General features: G+C 48.6%; 1 protein-coding gene across 2 annotated transcripts in view; it reads right to left on the reverse strand.

The window, feature by feature from the left end:
• The window catches only part of CA5A (carbonic anhydrase 5A), a 35,711-nt gene extending 14,619 nt beyond the window's left edge, over positions 1-21,092 (reverse strand). For both annotated transcript variants that reach the window (XM_090259340.1, XM_090259341.1), the window contains exons 1-2: positions 20,833-21,092; positions 16,017-16,214 (exon numbers count right to left, since the gene is read on the reverse strand). In XM_090259340.1, coding sequence (XP_090115466.1) covers positions 16,017-16,214; positions 20,833-20,989 — 355 coding nt within the window. In that variant the 5' untranslated portion in view covers positions 20,990-21,092. The remainder of the gene's footprint in view (positions 1-16,016; positions 16,215-20,832) is intronic.
• Between the last annotated feature and the right edge of the window lie 333 nt (positions 21,093-21,425).

Consider the following 21,425-nt stretch of genomic DNA (forward strand, 5'->3'; position numbering starts at 1 on the left):
GAATGCACCGGTGGCCGAGAGCACTGTGAGTATGAAGGAAGAAAACCTCCCAGGTAGGTTCAAATTGCGAGACTGTAATGGAGATGTTCTGTGGCTAGAAATACAATAGGGCTGATTTTTTTCCTTCGAGTAGTGAGGGTACTTGAGCAGATTGGCCTTTGTAGTTTTATGTTGTATTTTAATTTATGATGGGAAGTTAAATAGGTTGTCAGTAGCCCCTGAGGTGTAACAGTTAGAGGTAGGATTCTAACCCATGTATGACACCAAGCGTGTGCCTTTACACTTTACTCTTCAAAGTACAAAATGTAATCTAAGGAGTTACAGGACCATGAAATACAGGCAGTGGTAATCTTTGTGTGATTTCTGCCTGGCACCTTGTATCTGTGGTGGGAAAAGAGTTTGTAGCATTGGGCAGCCAGAGACCACATGTCACCAAAATGCATTGCTTAGTGACCAAAAGCCTGTCGTCAAACAAAATTGTCCTCCAGGAGGTGTCCTGGACACTGAGAGACTGAGACTGGCAATATGCTCGCACATGAGGAAGGTAACCACATGGGTACCAATGCACGTCTGTATCATCTTTTCCAGAACACAAGTGGAAGAAGGCAGGAATGATGGGTGTTTCATCTAAGTCAAGGACAAGTCGAACTGGACACAAACTGGTGGACACAATTTGTAAGGTTGTGAGTTAATTTTAGTATATGTGCTGCCGAAGCGAGCACGTAAGGTTGTGAGTTAAGTACCACCCAGTCAAGTTCCCAGGACTAGGACCACTTCTGCCTTGTTCATCACTGTATCCTCAGCATTTAGTCCAGGACACATCCATTGGAGGCACCCAGTAGGTGAATGAATGGGATTACTCAGCTCATTGACTGAGTAATTACTGGTTCATCCAGTCAGTAAGCAAGTCTGCGTATTACAGCAGAATTCATCCTTTCCCATGGAAGCTTGGGAACTGCCTGGGATTTCTTGGGAATTCCACAGAGCACTGTAATTATTTAAAAACCAGGATTTGTAGTTTAGCTCTAACTTGCTGTGAGACCTTAAACAAGTTGCTCAGTCTCTGAGCCTCAGCTTCCCCACCTGCAAAATGAGGAGTGTTGGCAGGATAAATGGAAATAATGGCAGGGAAATCACTTTGTAAAATGTTGCCAGACAACGATGATGACAGTGATGCTGGTGAATAAACATCACATAACCTTTTGGGGACTCAGCTCCTTCATCTATTTAAAATAAAAAATAAAAAAAGAATTACTACCTAAATGGTTCTTGTGGTTCCTTCCAGCTCAGGCCTCTTAGAATTCTATGTAGGTACATATGTCTCCAAAAAGAATGACACCAACTGCATGAGGCATCCACTCACCACCAGATGGATGTCTTCCAGGTCCTTGCCAAAAATAACCTTCAGAAAAGTCATTCCCTACTGTTGCCAACAACAGAGCCAGAATCAGAGACTGCGGGGTTGGGAGAGGACTTGTGAGCACAGAGCATTGCTCCTTCCTCAGGAAGGGAAAGAGATGCGGAGGTCAGAAGCCTTTCCCAAGTTCGCCTTCTGAGTAGGACTGGAGCTCCTGGACCACAACTCCACGCTCTCCCCCACCAATATCAAACTGCCCCCAGAATTCTTTACTGAAGCAGCCTCTCACCAGTCTGACTCCCGCCCGTCTCCTTCTGGAAGACCCAGTAGCCCTAATATAAGTGAAAGTCTGTTTTTTGAAACCCTGGGGCTCTCCCACTGTAGGAAGAATGTTCCTCTTCAATGGGGCCTCCAGATTATACATCTTGTTCTTGCGTTCAAGCTGACATCTGCTCATTTGTACATGTCCGAGGGACTTGCTGGAAACCTGGGCTGGGACCAAGCAAACATAACAAAACCCCCAAAAGTCTGCTGCCTCTTACTAGCTTTATAATATGCAGATGCAAATAGGAGATAAGCAAAACGTGAGCTTTTGTAGGCTAAGTGAGGAGGAAGAAAGTGTGGGGCAGGTGGGGAGCTAAAACGTGGGCTGGGCTAGAGCGCCGCCCTGTGGCCGATCAGTGGGAACACACCGGTGTCTGCCATTCTGGTCTATGCAGCCTCACTCTTTTAAGTGCATTTCAGGAGAGAAAAAGAGCACATCAAAAAGCACGATAAATTCAAGAACCACCGCAGATACGAACTACGGAACTTCACTGTAATATTGTCTCTTAAATTAGACCCGACCCGCAGACACAGCCCACTAACAAAGTGCCTATGTATTTATTTAAAGACTGGGAAATAGTGCTTTGTCACCCTTTCTGCAGGTGGTCAGGAGCGGGTCTGGAGTCAGATGCTGGCACCATCTCTTCAACACTGAGTGATCTTGGTCCATTTACTGAATTTCTCCCGGCCTCAGTTTCCCCATCTGTAAAATGGGGATGATCCTAGTTTTGCTCAGAAGGGCATTGCAAGAATTAACTGAGGTGGTAAACACACAGTTCTTGGTATGATGCTTGGCAATTTTGGAAGCGCTCAAAGAACACCACCCAGCAGCCATTGACATGCCTCTGTATGAGATGAAATAGCTGATTAAGGTAGAAAGGCTCTCATTGGGTAGCATCTCCTGTGTTCTGGGTGCTGTGCAGCACTGTGTCGGCTTGTGTAACTGTCAGCACCTGATGGACAGCTGGTACGTGCTGTAAATGCTACTACCTAACAAGCCAGCCTTTACTGAGAACCTGCTACATGCTGGGTATTGTGCATAGTACTTTAGGCTCCCCTAGGGTACGTAGACCCTCCTTGCAGCAGGTGCTATTAGCTCATTTTTGAGATGAGGAAATTGGGACTTAGGAGTTAAGTCACCTGCCTCACGTCACCCGGTAACCTCGACCCAAGCCTGCTTGAAGGTTCAGTACATTGGCTTACGTATCAGGGTTCAAGCCAAACTCTGCCATTTTTCTTGCCAGGGAAGTTATGAACCCGATTTAAAGTTGCAGCCCTTGATTTAAAAGATCTCCAAGTGACTTTTTATAATGACAGCACAGTGTCAAAAAAATTCCCTTTAATAAAACAGTTTAAAAAGAACAAGCCCACTACATGAGAAGGGGGTCTTTCACGTGCCAGCCCCCAGCCCCTAGACTCTGCCATCCACAGAGAGGGAGCCATGAATCACCCCAGAGTTCTCCATGAGCAGGTGCACTGAGAGGTCATTGGGGAACTATATTAGTGACTGCCAGACCCTCCAAATACCCTGAGGACAGAATGACAGTGGGGGGTGATTTCATGCTGCAATTTGCTGGCCCCAGATACTATTGTCTCTGTGCTTGCAACAGTGGCCATTAATAGCCACCTATTTGTAGTTCCATGTTTTTACCAGGATAAGCAGGCTTTGGGCAGGCATGGCTGTTTTAAGGCTTAAAATAAGTGTAAGAGATGTTTGAGATATTTGAATTAGTCAAAACTGACATCGCCTAGGATGAGCCTGTTCTTGTTGCCACTCTGGCAGCTAAGTAATGTTCCGAAGCTGTAAAGCTCAAGGGCAAGGGGTCTCTGTGTGTTCTCCAGACTAGGAAGCTCTCTGTAATGCTCTCCAGGCAAGTGGGAGCCATGGCAGGTGCCAGTAACTGTCAGTGTTTGTGGGGCACAACCCCTCCCCCAGAACCCCAGAATGAGGCAATCCAGATCACTCTATGGGAATTAAACCCTAAGGTCACCACAGGCTGGCTCTGGTTTTAAAGTCAGGCAAACCTGAGTTCAAATCCTGGTTTCACACAGTTCAGCTTTGCATGGGTTGTTTTATTTCTCTGTGTGCCAGATCTGACACTTTGAAGAAGATAACACCCAGTTCATCAGAACATGGCGAGGATCAAATACAGTGATGCTTACAATACGCTCCCCAGCAGAGCCCCCAGCACCAGTATGATTTCAACTAGCAGTAGCACTTTGTTATTATTGCTCTTATTAAAATTGTCACCATTGCCCTGGTGGCTCAATTGGTTGGAGTGTCATTTGGTACACCAAAAGGCTGTAGTTTTATCCCAAGTGGGGTGCTTACAGGAGGTAACTGATCGATGTTTCTCTCTCACATTGATTTTTTCTCTCTCTTTCTCTCTGTTCCTCTCTGTCTAAAATCAATAAGCATGTCCTCAGGTGAGGATAAAAAAGATTGTCATCCATATCATCAAAGCAGAGATTTGCAGTCACCTGAAACAGCCACTCTTTATCCCAAGATAGGACCTGCCCATAAAGACATTGAAGGATCAGCATTATCTTAAGAGAATGCCCATTAGAAGGGGCTCAGCCAGCCACAGATGCATACAAGAGGAAAAATCATTCATTTATTCAACAAATATTCACTGAGCTCCTACTGTGTGCACACCCTATGCTAAGTATCCGGGTTCGAGAGGGATCAGTTGCCATCCTGACCTCCTGGAGCGTGGAATCCAGAGAGGCAGGCAAGACAGTGAGTGAGTAATGAACATATACAGGTGTGAGTGTTGTAACGGGCAGGAATGAAGTCCTTTGGGGGGACCTAAACTGGTGTAGGACATCCTGAGGAAGTGGTGGTTCAGCTGAGCCCCAAGAATGAGGATGAAGATGGTTCTAGGCAGCTGGGGACAGGAGATAGAGAGGGCTGGAGGGAGAGAGTGTAGGCCACCGTGATGGCACGGACGGGTGGTCCGAGTGGCTGGGGGATAGGGTTTGTGCAGAGCAATGGGAGCTGGGCTGGGGGAGCAAAGGGGTGGGTTCTGGCAGTAGCCAAGTAAGGGAGCTTTCATCAACCGACTTTGAATGTTCTGTTTTTAAAAATGGACACATCGTGCAAGATTTGCCCAAGCAAGTCACCTGTTTGATTCCTCAACTGCCCCAGCCTGACTCTGGCCTCAGCATGCAGGTTGCCGCGCAAGGACAAACGCGCTGTGTGCGGACCGGGCGTCCTTGCGGGCCAGTTGTCTACCACAGTGGCGCGGGGAGGACCGGCGCGCAGCCGGGGTGCCTGGAGGCTGTGTGCTGTTCCCGGTGGACGCGGTTTTCGGTCACAAGGCCACCATGAGAGGCCCCGAAGAGTGACAGTCTCTGTGGTCGTGGTGGGCTCTCCCAAATGTGTTACAGGACTCTACTCAGCATCTCATTCAGGAAGTTCTTGAATTCATCTTCCAAGGTCTTCCATGGCTCCTTTAAAATCTCTCCTCTTTCTTAACCCCCTTTCTATTGAGTCTCCTTCCCTTCCTCTCCCTAGATGGTCTCCCTAGCCACACACGGCTCTCCTCCTTTTCCTCTTCCTCCTCCCCGCTCCTCCTCTCTACAGACCACACATAATTCACCGGCTCCTCTGCCTTTCAAAACCCCGGGGAAACACAGTGGCGCGTTCTGTTCTACACACCAGCCTTGCACAGGGTTACAAGACCCTCTCTGAGAGCAGCCAAGTGTCACTAGTGGCCTGCTCAGGGACCTGGGAGGATTTGGGAACTACAGGTGAAGTCTGCCTGAGGGGGCGGGGGAGTGGCAGCGATTGCATTCTCCATTCTCCACCGGTGACTTAGTTTATCTTCCACTTTACCTTCCCACACATTTCAAGCTTGAGATCGTGTGAGCAAGGACTGTGTCTGGGAAGGCTCTGTGACTTAGCCCATTTCCACGCACAGTAGTGCTTCGTAAATATTTGCCGAGAGGAAATGGCCTGAGCTGCTCTGTTGCAGATTTACAACTGTAGCTTCATGTATGGAACAAGGACATTGAGTCCCTGGGTGCTTTTGCAGAAGCACTGGTGAACTGTGTTCCTAATGATGAAGAGAGGGAGGATAGGGTTGGAACCACATTAACAATGTGGTAGGGATTTCAGAGGGTCCTAAGAGGATCATCCATTTCCCAACTGATTCCTGTTCCGTGGAGCATGGTGTTAGCACCAGACAGGGGCTCAGACTTGCGACACCTGTCTGGGAGCCCTCCTCATCCTCACTGGCACTGCAGAGGCTGGGGAGGCTGAGGAGCACAGTGTGATCAGACTGTGGAGTGGGGGCACTGGGAAGGGTGCAAGGGATAAGGAAATGATGAGCACAGGGAGCAGATGGGGAGGAGGAAGAGACCATCAGAGGGATGGGCCAGTGACATGGGCTGGCTCTACAGTGCTGGGATTGATGTGGATTCCTGGGCCCTGCGGGCAGAGCGTTTTCCTAGGTGGGGATTATTATTCCTGTGGATTGAGTGAGGGGACAGGTCAGAGAATCACACTTCCACCTAAGCTCCAAAGATACACATGCCCAGGACCTAAGGGAAGAAACAATAGATAAATAAACTATATCTTCATTCATTAATGAGATGGAAAATATATGGTTTTAGGTACCAGATTGCCAATTTACAAATTTGCAAAATACCTAGGACGAGTGTGATAGTCATGATCTTTCATGCCAGTCAAGGTGTTGTCTTCTGACCAGGTAGCCAAGTCCCCTTCCTGACAGCACAGTATTTCCTTCCTGGGACCCCAGGACCCCCTGTGCATAATCTTGGAACCACTAGTTCATGTCTCACTGCAGGCACCGGGCCAGTGGCAGAGCCCCCTGGGACTTGGGTCCCGTGTGGAGAGATGACAAAGCAGTTCTTGCTGCTGAGTTCAGGATCCATCTCCAGGCTGCATCTCCAGCCTGCCTTTCCAGGGAGGAGCTCCAGATTCTTCCAGGCAGCTCCCTTTTGGCTTATGTGGCCAGAGTCAGTTCCTTTGCCTTGCACCTGAAGATCCCCAATTATGAAGGTGAAGTCTGCAAGCCTGAAAAATCACACTGGTCTGCGGGTCACACATTCACTCCAGGAGCAAACGCACATGGATCTCCTGCCGTGTGTGCCTGCCTGCTGCTGACTCTACAATGGGGAGCGGCATCCAGACTTTGGCTCTCAGGAACCGTGCCCAGCTGGGCTCTCTCAGCAGTGGGGACAGTTATCAGTTTCATTTAGAGGATAAATGGCTGTTATTGGCTTCACTTTACAAATGACTTAAAATTCACTTTGATGTTGGAAGGGGCATTAGCAGGCTGTGGCTTCAGTGCCTGCTGCCTTAACTGCCCATTGCTGTCCTTGCGAGTGAGTGACCCATCAGGAAGGCTGCGCCCAAGTCCCCACGGGGCTTTCAGGCTTGGACTTTCTATTTGTCCTCCTTCTGCTCGCTGGTCCTGCAACACACAGAGTCCGTTGAAAGGCAGACTCGGCCTGACCAGCAGCTGCTTCTCTGCCTGCTCTGTGCTCCCTCTAGTGGAAGACATTAAAAGAGCACACAGCCAGAGCCTTGCTTTGATCATCTTATTTTGAAAGCACCACAGTAGGTGAAGTTATTATTGTACTTAATTCTCCAGTCAGGGTGCTAAGTGGTTCACATGGGTCCTCTTTTCAGCTTCCCATCAGCCAGCTGGATTCAGATCTTCAGTTTACAGAGAAGGAGACTGAGGGTCAGAGAGGACAGATGATATGTTCACGCCAGCCGGGTGGTAAATGGAGGAACTCGGCCTCACATCCTTTTTTTTTGGCTCCAGAGTGAGGCCTTCAACAACATGGTGTCCCCCCACCCTCCTCTGAGGAGTAAGATGAATTGCCACTTGGGTGCCGGAGGGGGAGCCCAGGACCCTGTCCCCTCAGAGAAGAAGGGTCTGGCATGGAGGACAGAGGTGTTTTGCCATCTGCTGCTCTGCTCACCCCACTCAGCTAAGTGGGTGGGACGAGGGGACAGCAGGGCATCTCAGCGCCCTGGAGCCAGGCCCTGCCCGCACTGTCAGCAAGACCAGATGCACCTTTTATTTTTTAACTTTTATTCTATGTGTTTGGCGGAGAGAGAGTAGGATTTGGAAACAGGTCTGAGTCTGAATATTGGATATGGGTGTCCTTTTCCTTAAGTGGAACCATGTACCTCTCTCTTGGGGTTTTTGTGAGAATTAAATGCCCTGGAAACTGTTCCCCAGCCGGCATGTGGGTGCGGCACATCTGAGCTCTAGCGGCGGCGATGAATGTTACCTCTGCAGTCATTCAGGTTCTGGTTCACAGAACACAGGGTGTCTTCTCAAGTAGCTGTGGGATCTCTCTGGCCTTTGAACCTTGATCTTTGGCACATTTTCTGCACTAACATGTCCATCAGGTGGAAACGGCGTTGTCATTCATTACAAAAAGGAAAAGGGTCTTCCTTCATCTGTGAAGTATTTTGTGGCATTTGACAGCGGGGGGTACCATTTGAAGCCAGGACTATTTTCCTGCATTGCCCTCCCCTTCCAGTAAAACCCTTTGTGGCTCCACCAGCCCCTTCTTCCCCGGCCTCAGCGCCAGCACACTCCTCGGAAGCAGCCACTGCCTTCGCCTCTGTTGCTCTTCCTCGCTGGCTGGTGTGAATCTCCAAATGCTCGTGTCCCTCACCCACTGGAAAACCTGCGGGTACCCACCACGCTGATGGGAAATGTCTTGGCCTCCCAGTTATGTTTCGCTATGAGTTTCTAGTCCTGCCTGTTGGCGTCGCCCAGCATAAGTAATCATATTTTGTGAAGAATTACTTCTACCCCATGCACATTCCCTACTCACTTCCGGTCTTGCTCATGAAGCATTTTTTTACAGTCTACCCAGGGTTTGCTTCTTCTTCTTCTTCTTTTTTAATTGGGGGAGAGTCTCATTATTCTCAGTTTCTTGCTGCAAAACTTTTTTTTAGTACTTTCCGTCTTTCAGCTGTGTTTTCTATTTCCTTTGCTCCCAAGACTCCTAGTTTCCAAGATGTGGACAAAGAAGACAGATAGGCTGAAAAGGGCGGGGCTAGAGGCTGGAAAAAGGAGCCTGGGAAACTGAGCAGGAAAGAGAAAAGAGGGAAACTGGGTTTTTCAGAAGATGACAAGTAAAGTAAAACCAGATTGGCCTGCGTGGACACGAGCCACAGGAGGAATTATCCAACTAATTTATGTGGCTGTAGAGAGACACCCAGATAATTCTTTCAGTCTGTGGCAGGGTGGGGTGGGTCTCTTTGAACCAGATAGAGAAGGTGGTGGAGAAGCCAAAATGTGGGGGTCAGGACTGGGTCAACGTAGCGGCCTGGCTGCGACAATGGGTACAAAAACCTTGGCCTTTGAGAGCAGATTTTCAGTCAGGGGTGGGCCGAGGTCAGCTCAGGGTCAACAGCAAGGGTATCAGGTCCTGTGGAGACACACCCTGACTGCGCCTCTCCAGCCTGACCTTACTTCTGGGAACAGCACCCCTGGGTCCTCCACTCTGGCCTCATTTTGCTCCAGGGCAGCTCACCCTGAGTCACTGCAATTGGCTCACCCAAGATGAGTGACCGAAACTGGGTGAAGGGAACCAGCCCTGGGGCAGAGGCTGCCCTTGCTGGGACCGAGGTGCTATCCCTTTATGCCTCTCTTTTGGGAGGGTGTACCTGGCTGCCATCCAGGGCTATGGGCCACCATCCTTGCCCCATTCCAGGAGCCTCACCTGGAAGGCAGAGCAGAGTGGGGAAGAATTCAGGCACACCCTGAACTTTCTGGGAATCTAAGCTAAAAAGTTATCCTTTTCTTTGCTTAAACCAGTTGAGTTTCTGCCACATGCAACACAAAGGAAGTCTTAACCAATTCAGTGAACGCCTTGCAAAAATGAGAGCAAAAATAAGATCTGAGGCAGTAGGAACTGGAAGGAAGGAAGAATAGAACAGTGACGTGTGGGGCAGGCTCATACCAGCTCCTGGAAAATGACTGCCTCTCTTTCTAACTCATGATCAGCGACTTTGCATTGGGAGGTTGGAATCAGCCGGCTGTGAGGGAGTATTTACACCACAGGAAGTGGCAAACACCACAAATCAGTTTCTTGTCTCCCCTCCCCACCTTCACCCCACACCCCAGAAGGCCAGTTGCTGAACATTTACCAGGTCTCCATATACTCAGAACGGCCAAGCTTACGTCGGCCTGGCTTTTCAGACAGGTCTGAGAGTCTTAAAGCACCACACTCAGACAACCAGTATCTCTGGGTCAAGTTAAACATATCATTGCCAACATTCCTCTCCACCCTTGGGGGCACAGACCCAGCCTACAGCTGAATTACTTTTTTTTTCCAGCTGAATTACATTTGAGCAAAGATTAAAAGGACTGAAATTGGCGATTTTCCAGCTGCCTCCCTTCTATTTCTTCTCTTTTATTTTTATTCATTTATTTATTTTTTATTATTTCTTCTCTTTTAATGTAGTCACTTTTTATTTGTCTACTTTTATTAGAACTCTTGAAAACAAGTGACTGAAATTTAAATCAATCTGACTGAGGCAACAAAGAGGTTGATTAGTCTAGGAGCTGGTTTGTCCTCAGGCACAGCTTCAGTTACAGGCTCTGACAACGGCCTCTGGCCTCAATTTTTACCCACTTCTTGACTTTGCCTTGAGGACCCGCAGGAACAGCCTCACAGCTGACCCCAGCACAAGGCAGGCAGAAAAAGAAGTTTTCTTTTAACAGTTCCAAGAAAAACTCTGGGCTCTCATTGGCCTGGCTTGAGTCACATGCCCACCCCTGGACCAATCACTGAAGCCAAAGAAAGGGTTGCTAGGACTAGCCACGCCTGTGCCTATGATTCAAGCTTTGGGTAAAAATCCAAGAGAATGAAATTCTTGACCAAAAGGATGCCTGGACTTCTGATTCTGGGAATTGTCACCTGTAATATTCCAGTTTCCCAGTCCAAACTCTTACCCTGAACTCCTGGGGGACATAGGAACAACTAGATTCCAAGGCACACATGCCATAAGACACCCAAATAAAAATAATATGACATAAAAATATAAACAATTGGGCCCTTGGAACATCACAGAGATGCCCATACTCCACCTGTCAGGAGGGGCGGGGTGTGGGCATCTCCTTGTTGTCAGGTGAGAGATGGGTGCTCCAGACTGACCTCACTGCCCACTGGCCCTCCAGTTGGGGTGAGCACACTGGACATGGCTTGGCTGGGCTTGAGCCAGGAGCCCACCTGGACCCTGAGCAGGCTGCTGGCTCTCCTCAGGACTTAACATGAGCTTGACCGCATTCACCCTGTGTGCTACCACTTTCCTCCCTTATGGGGAGGTTAGCACGTCTGGCCTCATGCCTGAACCATGTGGATATTGGATGCAGATTCCTTCCATAGAGGATTCATGCTCCTTCAATTTCCTTCTTTGGAGAGCAGAGAATCTCACTGTGAGGGCTCTGTGGCCTCTGGCCATGAATCTCTCTGAGCCTCGTTTTAATCATCTGTAAAATGGGGAATAATGTTCATTTCATATGGTTGTTACAGAGAATACTTAAGTTTGTGTGAGTAAAACCCTTGAAAAGGAGAAGGGGCCAGTAAATGACTGTTGGGGGCTTTGGAATTGGCAGGACTTGGGCTTGAACCTGACCCCTCCACTTCCCTGCCACTCGGTCTTAAGTGAGTCACTTCCCTCCGAGCCTCCGTTTCTCCTTGCATAGAACGAGGACCCCCAATCTCCACAATGCTGTTTTGTGTGTGCTGTTATTCATGGATGGTGGTGCTTTTTAAAGAGGGCATGTGCTTTTCTATTCAGCACACCTTCCCTTTTCTAAAATAGCACCTCTGTTTCCTCCAGGACCACCACTTCCCTGAGCATGTGCTCTTGGTGAGGACATGGGTCAGGGTGCTGGGTCCCCCACTGACCAAAGGCTGAGTGCCAAGCTAAGCCACCAGACCTTTGCCCCTGGGATTCTGACTTATTTTGTCAAATGTATCTTAATAATACTCATACAAAAGTCCAAAGTAACCTTCAAAGATTTTTATGTTTTAAAACTTAAAAAATATAAATCTGTTATATCAGTTAAACCCATAGCTACACATAAAAATTATACAGGGGGATTATGAACTCATCTATACCCATATCCATTTTTCTCAATCTTATTAGACTAGTCACACAACTATTAACCATGCAAAAGTTCAGGAACTATTATTCTTTATTTAATCTTCTAAAGTTACTGCATAAAATGTTTAAAAATAATACAAACCATATTAAACCTGAAAAGGCAAATTCAGTTGCTCTTTGGGAATTTGAACTTGGAACAGACCAACACGGACAGATAAAAGTTGGTGTGCTAAGTAAATAAATTCATAACCTCTGCTCCCTGGAGCCCTGAGCTGGCCTCATTCTTGTGCTTTCCAAGATCTGGGTGTCCAACTTTCCCTTCTCTTCTTTGAGCTTGGCCAAGAAGTTCCTCTTTGCTTATGTTGGCCAGAGTTGGGGTTCTTTCTTTCTTTTTCTTTTTTATTTTTTTTTTGTGTGTATTTTATTGATTATGTTGTTACAGTTGTCCCAATTTCTTTTCCCTTTGCTCCCCTCCGTCCAGTACCCTTCTTCCCTCCAGCAAGCCCACCCCCCTTAGTTCATGTCCATGGGTCGTGCATATAAGTTTTTTGGCTTCACCCTTTCCTATACTATTCTTAACATCCCCCTGTCTATTTTCTACCTATCAATTATGCTTCTTAATCCCTGTACCATTTCTCCCCCTTCCCCCCTCCCAGCTGATAACACTCCAAATGATCCCTATACCTGTGATTCTATTCCTATTCTGGTTTGCTTAGCTTTTTTTTTTATTTTTTAGATTCTGTTGTTGATAGTTCTGAGATTATTGTCATTTTAACGTTCACAGTTTTGCTCTTTTTCTTAAATAAGTCCCTTTAACATTTCATATAATAAGGGCTTTGTGATGACGAACTTCTTTAGCTTTAACTTGTCTGTGAAGCACTTTATCTGCCCTTCCATTCTAAATGATAGCTTTTCTGGGTGGAGTAATCTTGGTTGCAGGTCTTTGCTTTTCATCACATGAAAGACTTCTTGCCAGTCCCTTCTCGCATGCAAAGTTTCTTTTGAGAAATCAGCTGATAGTCTTATGGGAACTCCTTTGTAGGTAACTGTCTGCTTTTCTCTTGCTGCTTTTAAGATTCTCTATCTTTCACCTTTGGCATTTTAATTTTGATGTGTCTTGGTGTGGTCCTCTTTGGGTCTAGCTTGTTTGGGACTCTCTGTGCTTCCTAGACTTGTATGTCTATTTCCTTTGCCAAATTTGGGGAGTTCTCCTTCATTACTTTTCCACATAAGTTTTCAATTTCTTGTTCTTCCTCTTCTCCTTCTGGCACCCCTAAGATTTAGATGTTGGCATGTTTAAAGTTGTCCCAGAGGTTTCTAAGCCCCTCCTAATTTTTTTAAATTCTTGTTTCCTCATTCTGTAATGATTGACTGTTTCTTTCTTTCTTAAGTTCCAAATTATTGATTTGAACCCTGGTTTCCTTCCCTTCACCATTGGTTTTGTGTGGATTTTCCTTCATTTGATTTAGCGTAGTCCTCACTTCTTCCCTATGTGTTTGCCATACTTAAGCATATCTGTCAAGTGTGTGATCATCTTTATCACCAGTGTTTTGAACTCTGCATCTGTTAGGTTGCCTATCTCCTCATCTGTTATGTTGGCTATCTCCTAGTCGCTTAGTTCTGTCACTGGAACTTTGATCCATTCCCTCTTTTGGGCCATACCTCTCTGTCTCCTCATCTTGACAGGCTCCTATGTTTGCCTCTGCATCTTAGGTAGAGCTGTCGCACCAGTTACATTGTAAGAGGCAGAGCCTCAGGTATTTGTCAGTACAGGGCAACCCATTTCACCATGTTGTGGCACTGTATGTGGGGGAGGGGTCTGAGAGGAAACAATGCCACTTGCTCAGCACTTGCCCCTTACCAGGCACTTCTCCCACTTTTATATGGGACTGGCGCCTCTCCAGCTGTTGCCCTAGTTGTGGTTTCCAGAGTGGGAGGTTCTGTGGACATTCTAGAACTATGGGGGCCCTTTAAACAAGTGGACTCTGCTGAGAGACTGGAAGTTTCTTCCTCCACCACAGTCCCCCACTGATTTGCACAGTCAGAAGCAATGAGACTTTATTTTCCCCGGCACTGGGACCATGAGCTTGCAGTCTGGTCTGGTGCTGGAAGTGCTCTCCAGGTGTCCATCCTACTTTTTAAAATGTGTGACTGTGTGTTCTACTGGCTGGCCGCTGCCACTGCTGCCACCACCACACCGTGTCCTCTCTGCCCTGGCTCCGCCCTTCCTACCTGTCTGGATGAGTATTTCTTCTTTATATTTTTGTTTTCTGGACTTCCATGCAGCTTGACTTTCTGGAACTTCTGGTTGTCTCTAGTTTTGAGGTAGTTATATTCCTTCTTAGTTGTGGAGGGAGACCTATGCCTCCATCTTGGCCGGAAGTCCTCCAGAGTTGGGATTCTTGTCCCTTGCATTTGAGGAGTCCTATCTGAGAAGTGTTCCTGAGGATTACTGTGAAGACTGACCAAGAACCATGAGCCAGGTTGTGCGTGAAGTGCTTAGCTGGGCCTGCAGTGGGAAAAAGGGCTCTCTGTCCCCTGCTGCAGCCACCCAGTTACTCAGAGGTGAAGCAGGGGAGGCTGGGCCTCGCTTGGCACCCAGTCCTCCCCGAGGGCTCCCAGAAGGCTAGCACACACAGTTCAGGGTGCCCTCATGGAGTTCACTTCCCTGCCTGGGCAACAGGTAAGTGAACGATATAACTAGCATGTGGAAGGAGGTGGGCTAGGGTCTGGCCCAGAAAGGATGGGGGCTGGGGACTGTGCCAGGGCCCCCAGGTTCCTTGATTCTCTAGCACTCCCAGGACTCAGCATGTAGTCAGAGGCATGGCTCAGATTTATGATAGAGAGAGGATCCAAGGAAAATCTGCAAAGGGAAAATGTGTACATGGCGATGTCTGGTTGAGACCAGGCGCCAGCTGCCAGTTCCCTCTCTGATGGAGTCACAGGGACACGCTGACCCCCCCAGTAATGAGTTGTCACAACATGCATGAAGTATTGTTCACCAGGGATGCCTATAAGAGACTTGGTGCCCAAGGTTTTCACTAGCGGTCGGTCACATGGGCAGCTCTGCCTGGCATGTTACAAACGTTCTCCACGTCCAGAAAGAAAACAGATGTTCGACATAAACAAGGCTTACAGTGATACCAAAAGGGGCTGAAAAACACCAGCTGGGATGGAGCAGCCAATCCCAACAAGTTTCATAGGAGTAGCCATCCCAAACTCCTGAGCATCCTGGAGAGGATTTAATGAGCTGGTTCATATAAAGCCCGTCCAGAGCACCGGGACCTGGTAAAGGGGCAGCGGCTTCTGGGGTCTCTCTCCCACCTCCCTGAATACCTGCCCCACAGCCCTCTGCCATCATCATCCCAGAGAGCCTCCAAGTGGCCCCTGCTCCACCCCCGTCCTCTGCCCCACCTCTTCCTCATAGTAGCTGAGTGTTTATTGATTGATTGATTGATTGATTGATTGGGTGTTCATTTAAAACATTAGCCACGTTGCCCTGACTGGTGTGGCTCAGTTGGTTGGACATCATCCAGCAAAGCGAAGGTTGCCGGTTCGATGCCCAGTCAGGACACATGCCCGGGTTGCAGGTTTGATCCCTAGTCGGGGCACATGTGAGAGGGAACTGATCGAAGATGTTTCTCTTTCACATTGATGTTTCTCTCCCTCTCTTTCTCCCTTCCTTCCCCTCTCTCTAAAAATAAATAAATATTTACAAACAAAAATTTTAAACATCAGCCAGGTCAGTGTCTGCTGGTGGCCAGTCTCACTCTGAGTAAGAACCAGCGGGCAGCCAGGCTCTCGACACCTTGGAGTCAGCAACATCTCCTTCCTTCTCCTTTTAAGCCTCCCCCCCGCCACCGTGCCTCCCCTCCACCCTGCTCTGTTAGTCTCCTTGGATGTGCAATATATTTGTGTTCTTATTAGCTTAGTGTTTCGTTCTCCCCAGTCCCTGGAATGTAAACCACGAAGGAAGGGAATTAACTTTGTTCATAGTTTTGTCCCCCATAAAACTACATGTATATAGATAATTGGCATTATAATTTTTAAAATAAGCATCACTCCCCTGTCCCCACAGAGAGCTTTCATGCATTCTTCCTGCTCTTGTCCCCAACTTTGTACTTAAGTAAAGCTCTCATCCCCTTCTGTGCTAAGCCCGTGACCTCACTCTTAGGCTGTGACCCAGGGAGAGGAAGGCCTCAAATCTCAGTTCAGGCTCACCTGACCCCTCAGTGGTGTCATCAAATTCCACCTGGAAGAGGTAGCCAGTGTTCCAGACGTGGAGGCAGGCTGCAGCATCGTAGGAAGCCTGGAGAGGCTGCAGCCCAGGGTCGTAGACACTGTCCCTCCAGCGGATGTTGATGGGGGACTGCTGGGAACCCCCTGGCGTGGAGGCTGTGCCCTTCCAAAGGGGGTGCACTGTGGACAGAGAGAAGGAAGAGAAGGAGACCCGGATGATGCGCCTGCCTCTCTGAGCCTCAGAGGAAGATGGCAGAGATCCCAGAAGACCCAACCCAGCATGGAGCCTAGAGACCACCAGACAGTAAGCTGCTTACACTGCCTACCTGTGTGGGCACCCTGCACCATGCCCTCTCTGAACACTTCCCAGACACTGATTTTTCTGTGCTGCATTGAGTTGGATTTGATATGTGGCCACTGTCATGGTGTAGTCCCAGCACGTCAATGCCCCCTCGTTCTAGGCCAGACCTGGGAAGCAGGTGGGTGAGGCAGAGTTCAGAGTAGCTTGGAACTTCTTCCTGACCCAACACACTCGCCTGCATGATACAGCAGATACTTCAAGGTCTCCCCAAAGAAGGAGGTGAAAGTATTCCGGCAACAAGAAAATTTAACAGAATGCCCCCCTCCCCTTTTTCTCAAGGTCCCTATTGTTCTGGGCTGCCACCCAGACCCAGTAGGGGTTTCTCTGTTCTTTGTGGACCCCAGCCTTTCTGCCAATGGCCGGCTACCCAAGGTCTGAAATTCTACCTTAGGTTCGTGTGTCTTGCCTTCCCTAGGAAAGTGGACATGTTACCGAAGGAAATCCTATATATACAAATATTTTAAAAATAATTGATATCTTGATTTGAGAGTGAGCTGATGAGGGCCACAGAGTTGGGACCTGGAGGGTGACCTAGTAAAGAGGCGCTGCCTTGCACATGTGGGAGGTGCCCAGCTGAGCTCATCATGGGCAAGTCACCCAGCCACGTGAAAGTCCCAGTGTTCACTCAATCACAGAAGTGGAGCTTGCAATGGCAGAGCAGAGCCTTGGCAGTCATCTTACCTGATCCTGGGGTGCAGTCTAGGGGCCTGCCAAGGCCAGGCAGGTAATGTAAATGAGGCAGCTGACTCTCACCCTGGTGCTGGAAGGCAGTAGGGAGAGGTGGGGACAACAAATGCTGATTTGTTGCAAGATCTTTAGACTTTTCAAGAGAAGATAAAAATGCAGGTTTTCATGCAACATCTCCCCATGTTTATGTGTTGGCAATTAATTTTGTGTTAAAGTTTTTAATGTTATGGATGGAGAAAGATACATGTATGACCTAATAACCCAGATCTCCCTACTCACTACTTGAGTTGTCCCTGTTGCCCCTCCTCCTCCAGCTTCAGTTACCTCATCTGTACTTGGCAGGTTGGCCAAGACTAGATGGGAGAGCTCCTGCTCCTGCCTCACAGCCTTGCAGAGGCACTTTCATCCTGCAGAGACCCCCACCCAGTGCCCTAAAGCAATGACTCTGTGCTCTGGGACAGAGCGGCCTGAAGCGCCCTGCAGGCACATCCATGAGCTCCCACCTCTCCTTTTCAGGAGGGATGACGATGGCAGCAGACTCAGAGCCGGATAACTGGCCTAGACCTTTGTCTGGTGTCCTTTGTTCAGTCTCCTTCTGCTTTAATCCAGATCTTTACCAGGAGTGCCTGGTCTTCCATTGCCTGTCCTCTCCCCAAACCCATCTGGGCTGCACAGGCCACGACTGTGTCTGAAGGGAAGCAGCACTTAGACAGTGCAGCCCTCACAAACAGCCTTCGCACAGTTCCTTCCTGAGGGAAAACGGGGGATTAACACAGCTGCGCAACCCTTATCATAGACAGAGCACAGGATTCGCCAAGTGCCACAGAGGCAGCCCTCCCTAACGGGGGACTCGGTTGGTCTCCTGGCGAGGAGATGCAAGTGCGGAAGAGTGGGAATATTGAGGTTACACCTATGAAACTTCTTGAAGGGTGAAGGGGCTGCCGACCGCAGAACATCTGCATTGAACACTGTCCCTGTCACCAAATAAGAGGGTGCTGCCCGTTGTGTCTGCAAAGGGCTGATGTCACCAAATCCCAAAAAGGTTTTCAATGTTTGCTCAGGTTGACCCTGTAACTCCAGGCCAAAGCTGGTGTCAGCAAAGTAAGTCTTGTAACTAAAGCAGCTTTCTGATAGGAAGTAATAAAGGTAAAGTGTTAGATGCTTTTTCCATCCTTCAGTAAATATTCGTAGCGCTCCTCCTATGGCACTGGCATTGACCCAAGTGCAGTGAAGGATGAGAGACACACTAAACAGGTGCAGATGCCTGTGCCCCCTCTCCCCGCCCCTCCCACCCCCAGCTTGGAGCCCAGCCCAGCAGGGGGGAGCCAAACCCAAGAATGCCTGCAGACAAATGAGCAAGAAATACCTATTAAAATGTTTGAGAGCACACAGCGGCGTGCTGCTGAAAGTTTAATAACCGGCTTAGCAGAGGATTAAGAAGCTCTGATGTGGAATGTTTGTTGATCACCACCATGAATACTCTCACTGTGGTCAGTTTCAAGCTACTAACGTGCAAGTCACTGATCACAGCTTCAGAAGAGATGCCCACTCGTAATAAAAGGCAGCTTCCGCACACGCAGAAACATGGCCAGAGAACACGATTGACATGGTTCCTAAAATTATTTTTGAACACTTTTTTAACTCTGACTTTTCTCTCTGGGCCAAACCACCACTGATTCTCAACCATTTTTAGTAATAAACTTTGTTTTATTTCCCAAAATGAAATGTTTTGCCGAATCCCAATAAACAAAACATTGAAGAGAGGCACGAAGTTCCAGTCTTCCCTGCTCGGCAGAATAAACCCCATTTATTGTGGACTGCCGAGGTAACAGCGCCCTGGGGTTCCCTGGCCAGCAGTTTGAGCACTGAAGCATAAACCAATTTAGGCACTCGATGCAAAGTGACTTCGTTACTCTTTCCTGTAGAAGTGCACAAAGATGTAGCAGAATATAGTTTGTAGAGTTAAAAATTGAACCCCGCCTAATGTTCCCCAACAGGGTTAAGTAAAGGGACATGCATATGATGGCCTGTGGTGATAATAACAACGCCGGAGAGTTCTCATGAGGTGCCAGGCGCTGGTCTAAGCCTTTCCACCTGTCGCCTCATCTCATGCTTCCAGCGGTGCTTTGTGATAAGTCCTCTTATCACCCACCTTTTACAGGTGAGGAAACTAAGGCTCTGTAAGGTTAAGAAACTTGCCGAGGGGCAGAGAGCCACAAAATGGTGGGGCCGAGATCCCATCCAAGCGGCCTGATGCTCTTAATGGTTGTACTAAGCACTAAGAGGGGACAGTTGCTGAGAGACAATTGTGGGGATGTCTACCATTAGGTAAAGAAAGAAAACGACACATCAGCATGTACCATGTAATACCATTTTTATGTTTTGAAGTCCTGTGCATGTGTGGACAGGTTTCTGTGTGCGTGGCGTAGGGAAAGCGTGAGATGGCTGCACTGCAAACCACTCATAGCAGTTGCCTCTGGGAACTGGGGTGGGAGGGTATTTTCATGTGAGCACATGGCTTCTGTTTGGTTTTAAGTTTATAGGCAGGTCTGGGTGGGGCCTGAGTTTCCCCATTTCTAGCGAGCTCCCAGGTAGTGCTGTGGCTGCTTGTCTGGGGACCCCACTCTGGGTGTATGGTAACTGGGAGGACCAGGCTTACGGTTGGGACAAGGCTTCCATCCCAGCCCTTTCTGGGCGGGGGAACTGATGCGCATTCTGGTGACCCTGGTTTCTACCTCTGTACCAGATCTGGGAAAACTGAGGTTTCCTGCTCTTGGAGACCTACAGCAGCTCCCGAATATTGCAGTCCTCTTAAAGCTTGAGCCTGAGCTTACCCCAGGGCACGTGGTCCACCCCAGGCTGCTCGCCCTTACCTGCACAGGCCTGAGTTCTGGCCTAACAGGAACCCCGGGGGAGCCTGAAGTGCTTCTGTAAATTGCCCTGTGATTTTGAGACAGCGATTTCAGCATTGTGTGCAGGTGCGGACCAACAGGTTAATTAGAAAGGGCTGATAATGCTCACTGAGAGCCTGGGGAGTGCCAGGCCTTCCGCCACATCATTCCATCTTTATGCTGCCCTGTGCGACAGCCATCCCATTTTATAGATGAGGAAGGTGAGGTTCGGGGAAGTGAAGCAGTGCCTAGCTCTCACTGTAGACAAATGTAACTATGCCCACCTCCCGGAGCAACTGGCTCTGAAGCCCATGGTCTTGCAACTACCCAATCCTGGGGAGTATGGAGTATTTACATCAGAAGCCAACTTATTAGCCTTCAACAAAGGCCGTTTGACAGAGGGAGAATCTGAAACCCAGGAAAAAGAAAGAATGAGTCCAAATTCAGAGCATTAACTAGGCCGATGCCAGAACGAGGCTGACATGGGCAGTGTGTTGACAGAGCTGGTTGGTGGTCTGCTTATTGCCATGTTTGCTGAGAACATTCTCTGCTGGAGGGATTCTGGAGCTCTAATAACTGGCTCATTTGGTCCTTCTGGGCTGGATGTTTCATAATAACAGCTTGTCTCGGGGGAGGGGCACTGTGTGCCTGTCTTGTTCCAAGCTTCTTGTCCTCCCAACCAACCCCTGAGTCTGAGGTTAAAGGACCTGCCCAAGGCCACCCCCAGGAAAAGAGAGCAGAAATCGGAACCCAAGTATTCTGGCTCTAGACTCTCTTCTATTTTGAAAGACACCATAACATTAGACAAACATCAAATTGCATTTGAAGAAACTTGAGAATTCTAAGAAGTTTTACTTACAAGAATTATTCCTGTTTTTCTGTGCACAGGAAACTTGGGAGCAGGGCCGCTCAGGCCTTAGCAGATTATATCGAGGAGTCTCCCATTCCTGCTTGACTAAGACGGAGAAAACTGAGGCCTTCAGGGGGTTCCTGCCCAACATCGGGGTCCTTAGCATCTTGGGTCTGTCCCCACGCAGCCCAGTAGAGAGGGTGAGCTTTCCTACTACCCTCACGTTGATCAGGACAATAGTGGAGTTGACTGGACCCACCTGTTATTGTAAAAACTCACCCAAACCACGAGCCCTGATAGTTAAATTTTAACCATGCCCGCCCCAGCTCCTAGGATGACACTTGGTTTGGCTTAGGGGTAGGTGCACTGGGACAAGTGGCCTTCACCGTGGCCAGGTCCCTGGAGTCACTATGCTTGATCTGGTAAACAGCAGGGTGTGAGAGCCGGGGAGGAGGGCCTGCTGTGAGTCCAGGGGAGCCGGAGAGGGCACACAGGGGAGGGTGAAGTCCCTCCTCTTGGTGTTGACATCTAGTTTGGAATGGAGCAGCTCTCCGGCCTCGGGCTGCTCCAGACCAGGCACAAAGCCATGCTGTGTGTATGTA

Source organism: Furipterus horrens, unplaced genomic scaffold (assembly GCF_987537825.1).
Source record: "Furipterus horrens unplaced genomic scaffold, mFurHor1.1.pri manual_scaffold_13, whole genome shotgun sequence".
Classification (NCBI taxonomy): Eukaryota; Metazoa; Chordata; class Mammalia; order Chiroptera; family Furipteridae; genus Furipterus; species Furipterus horrens.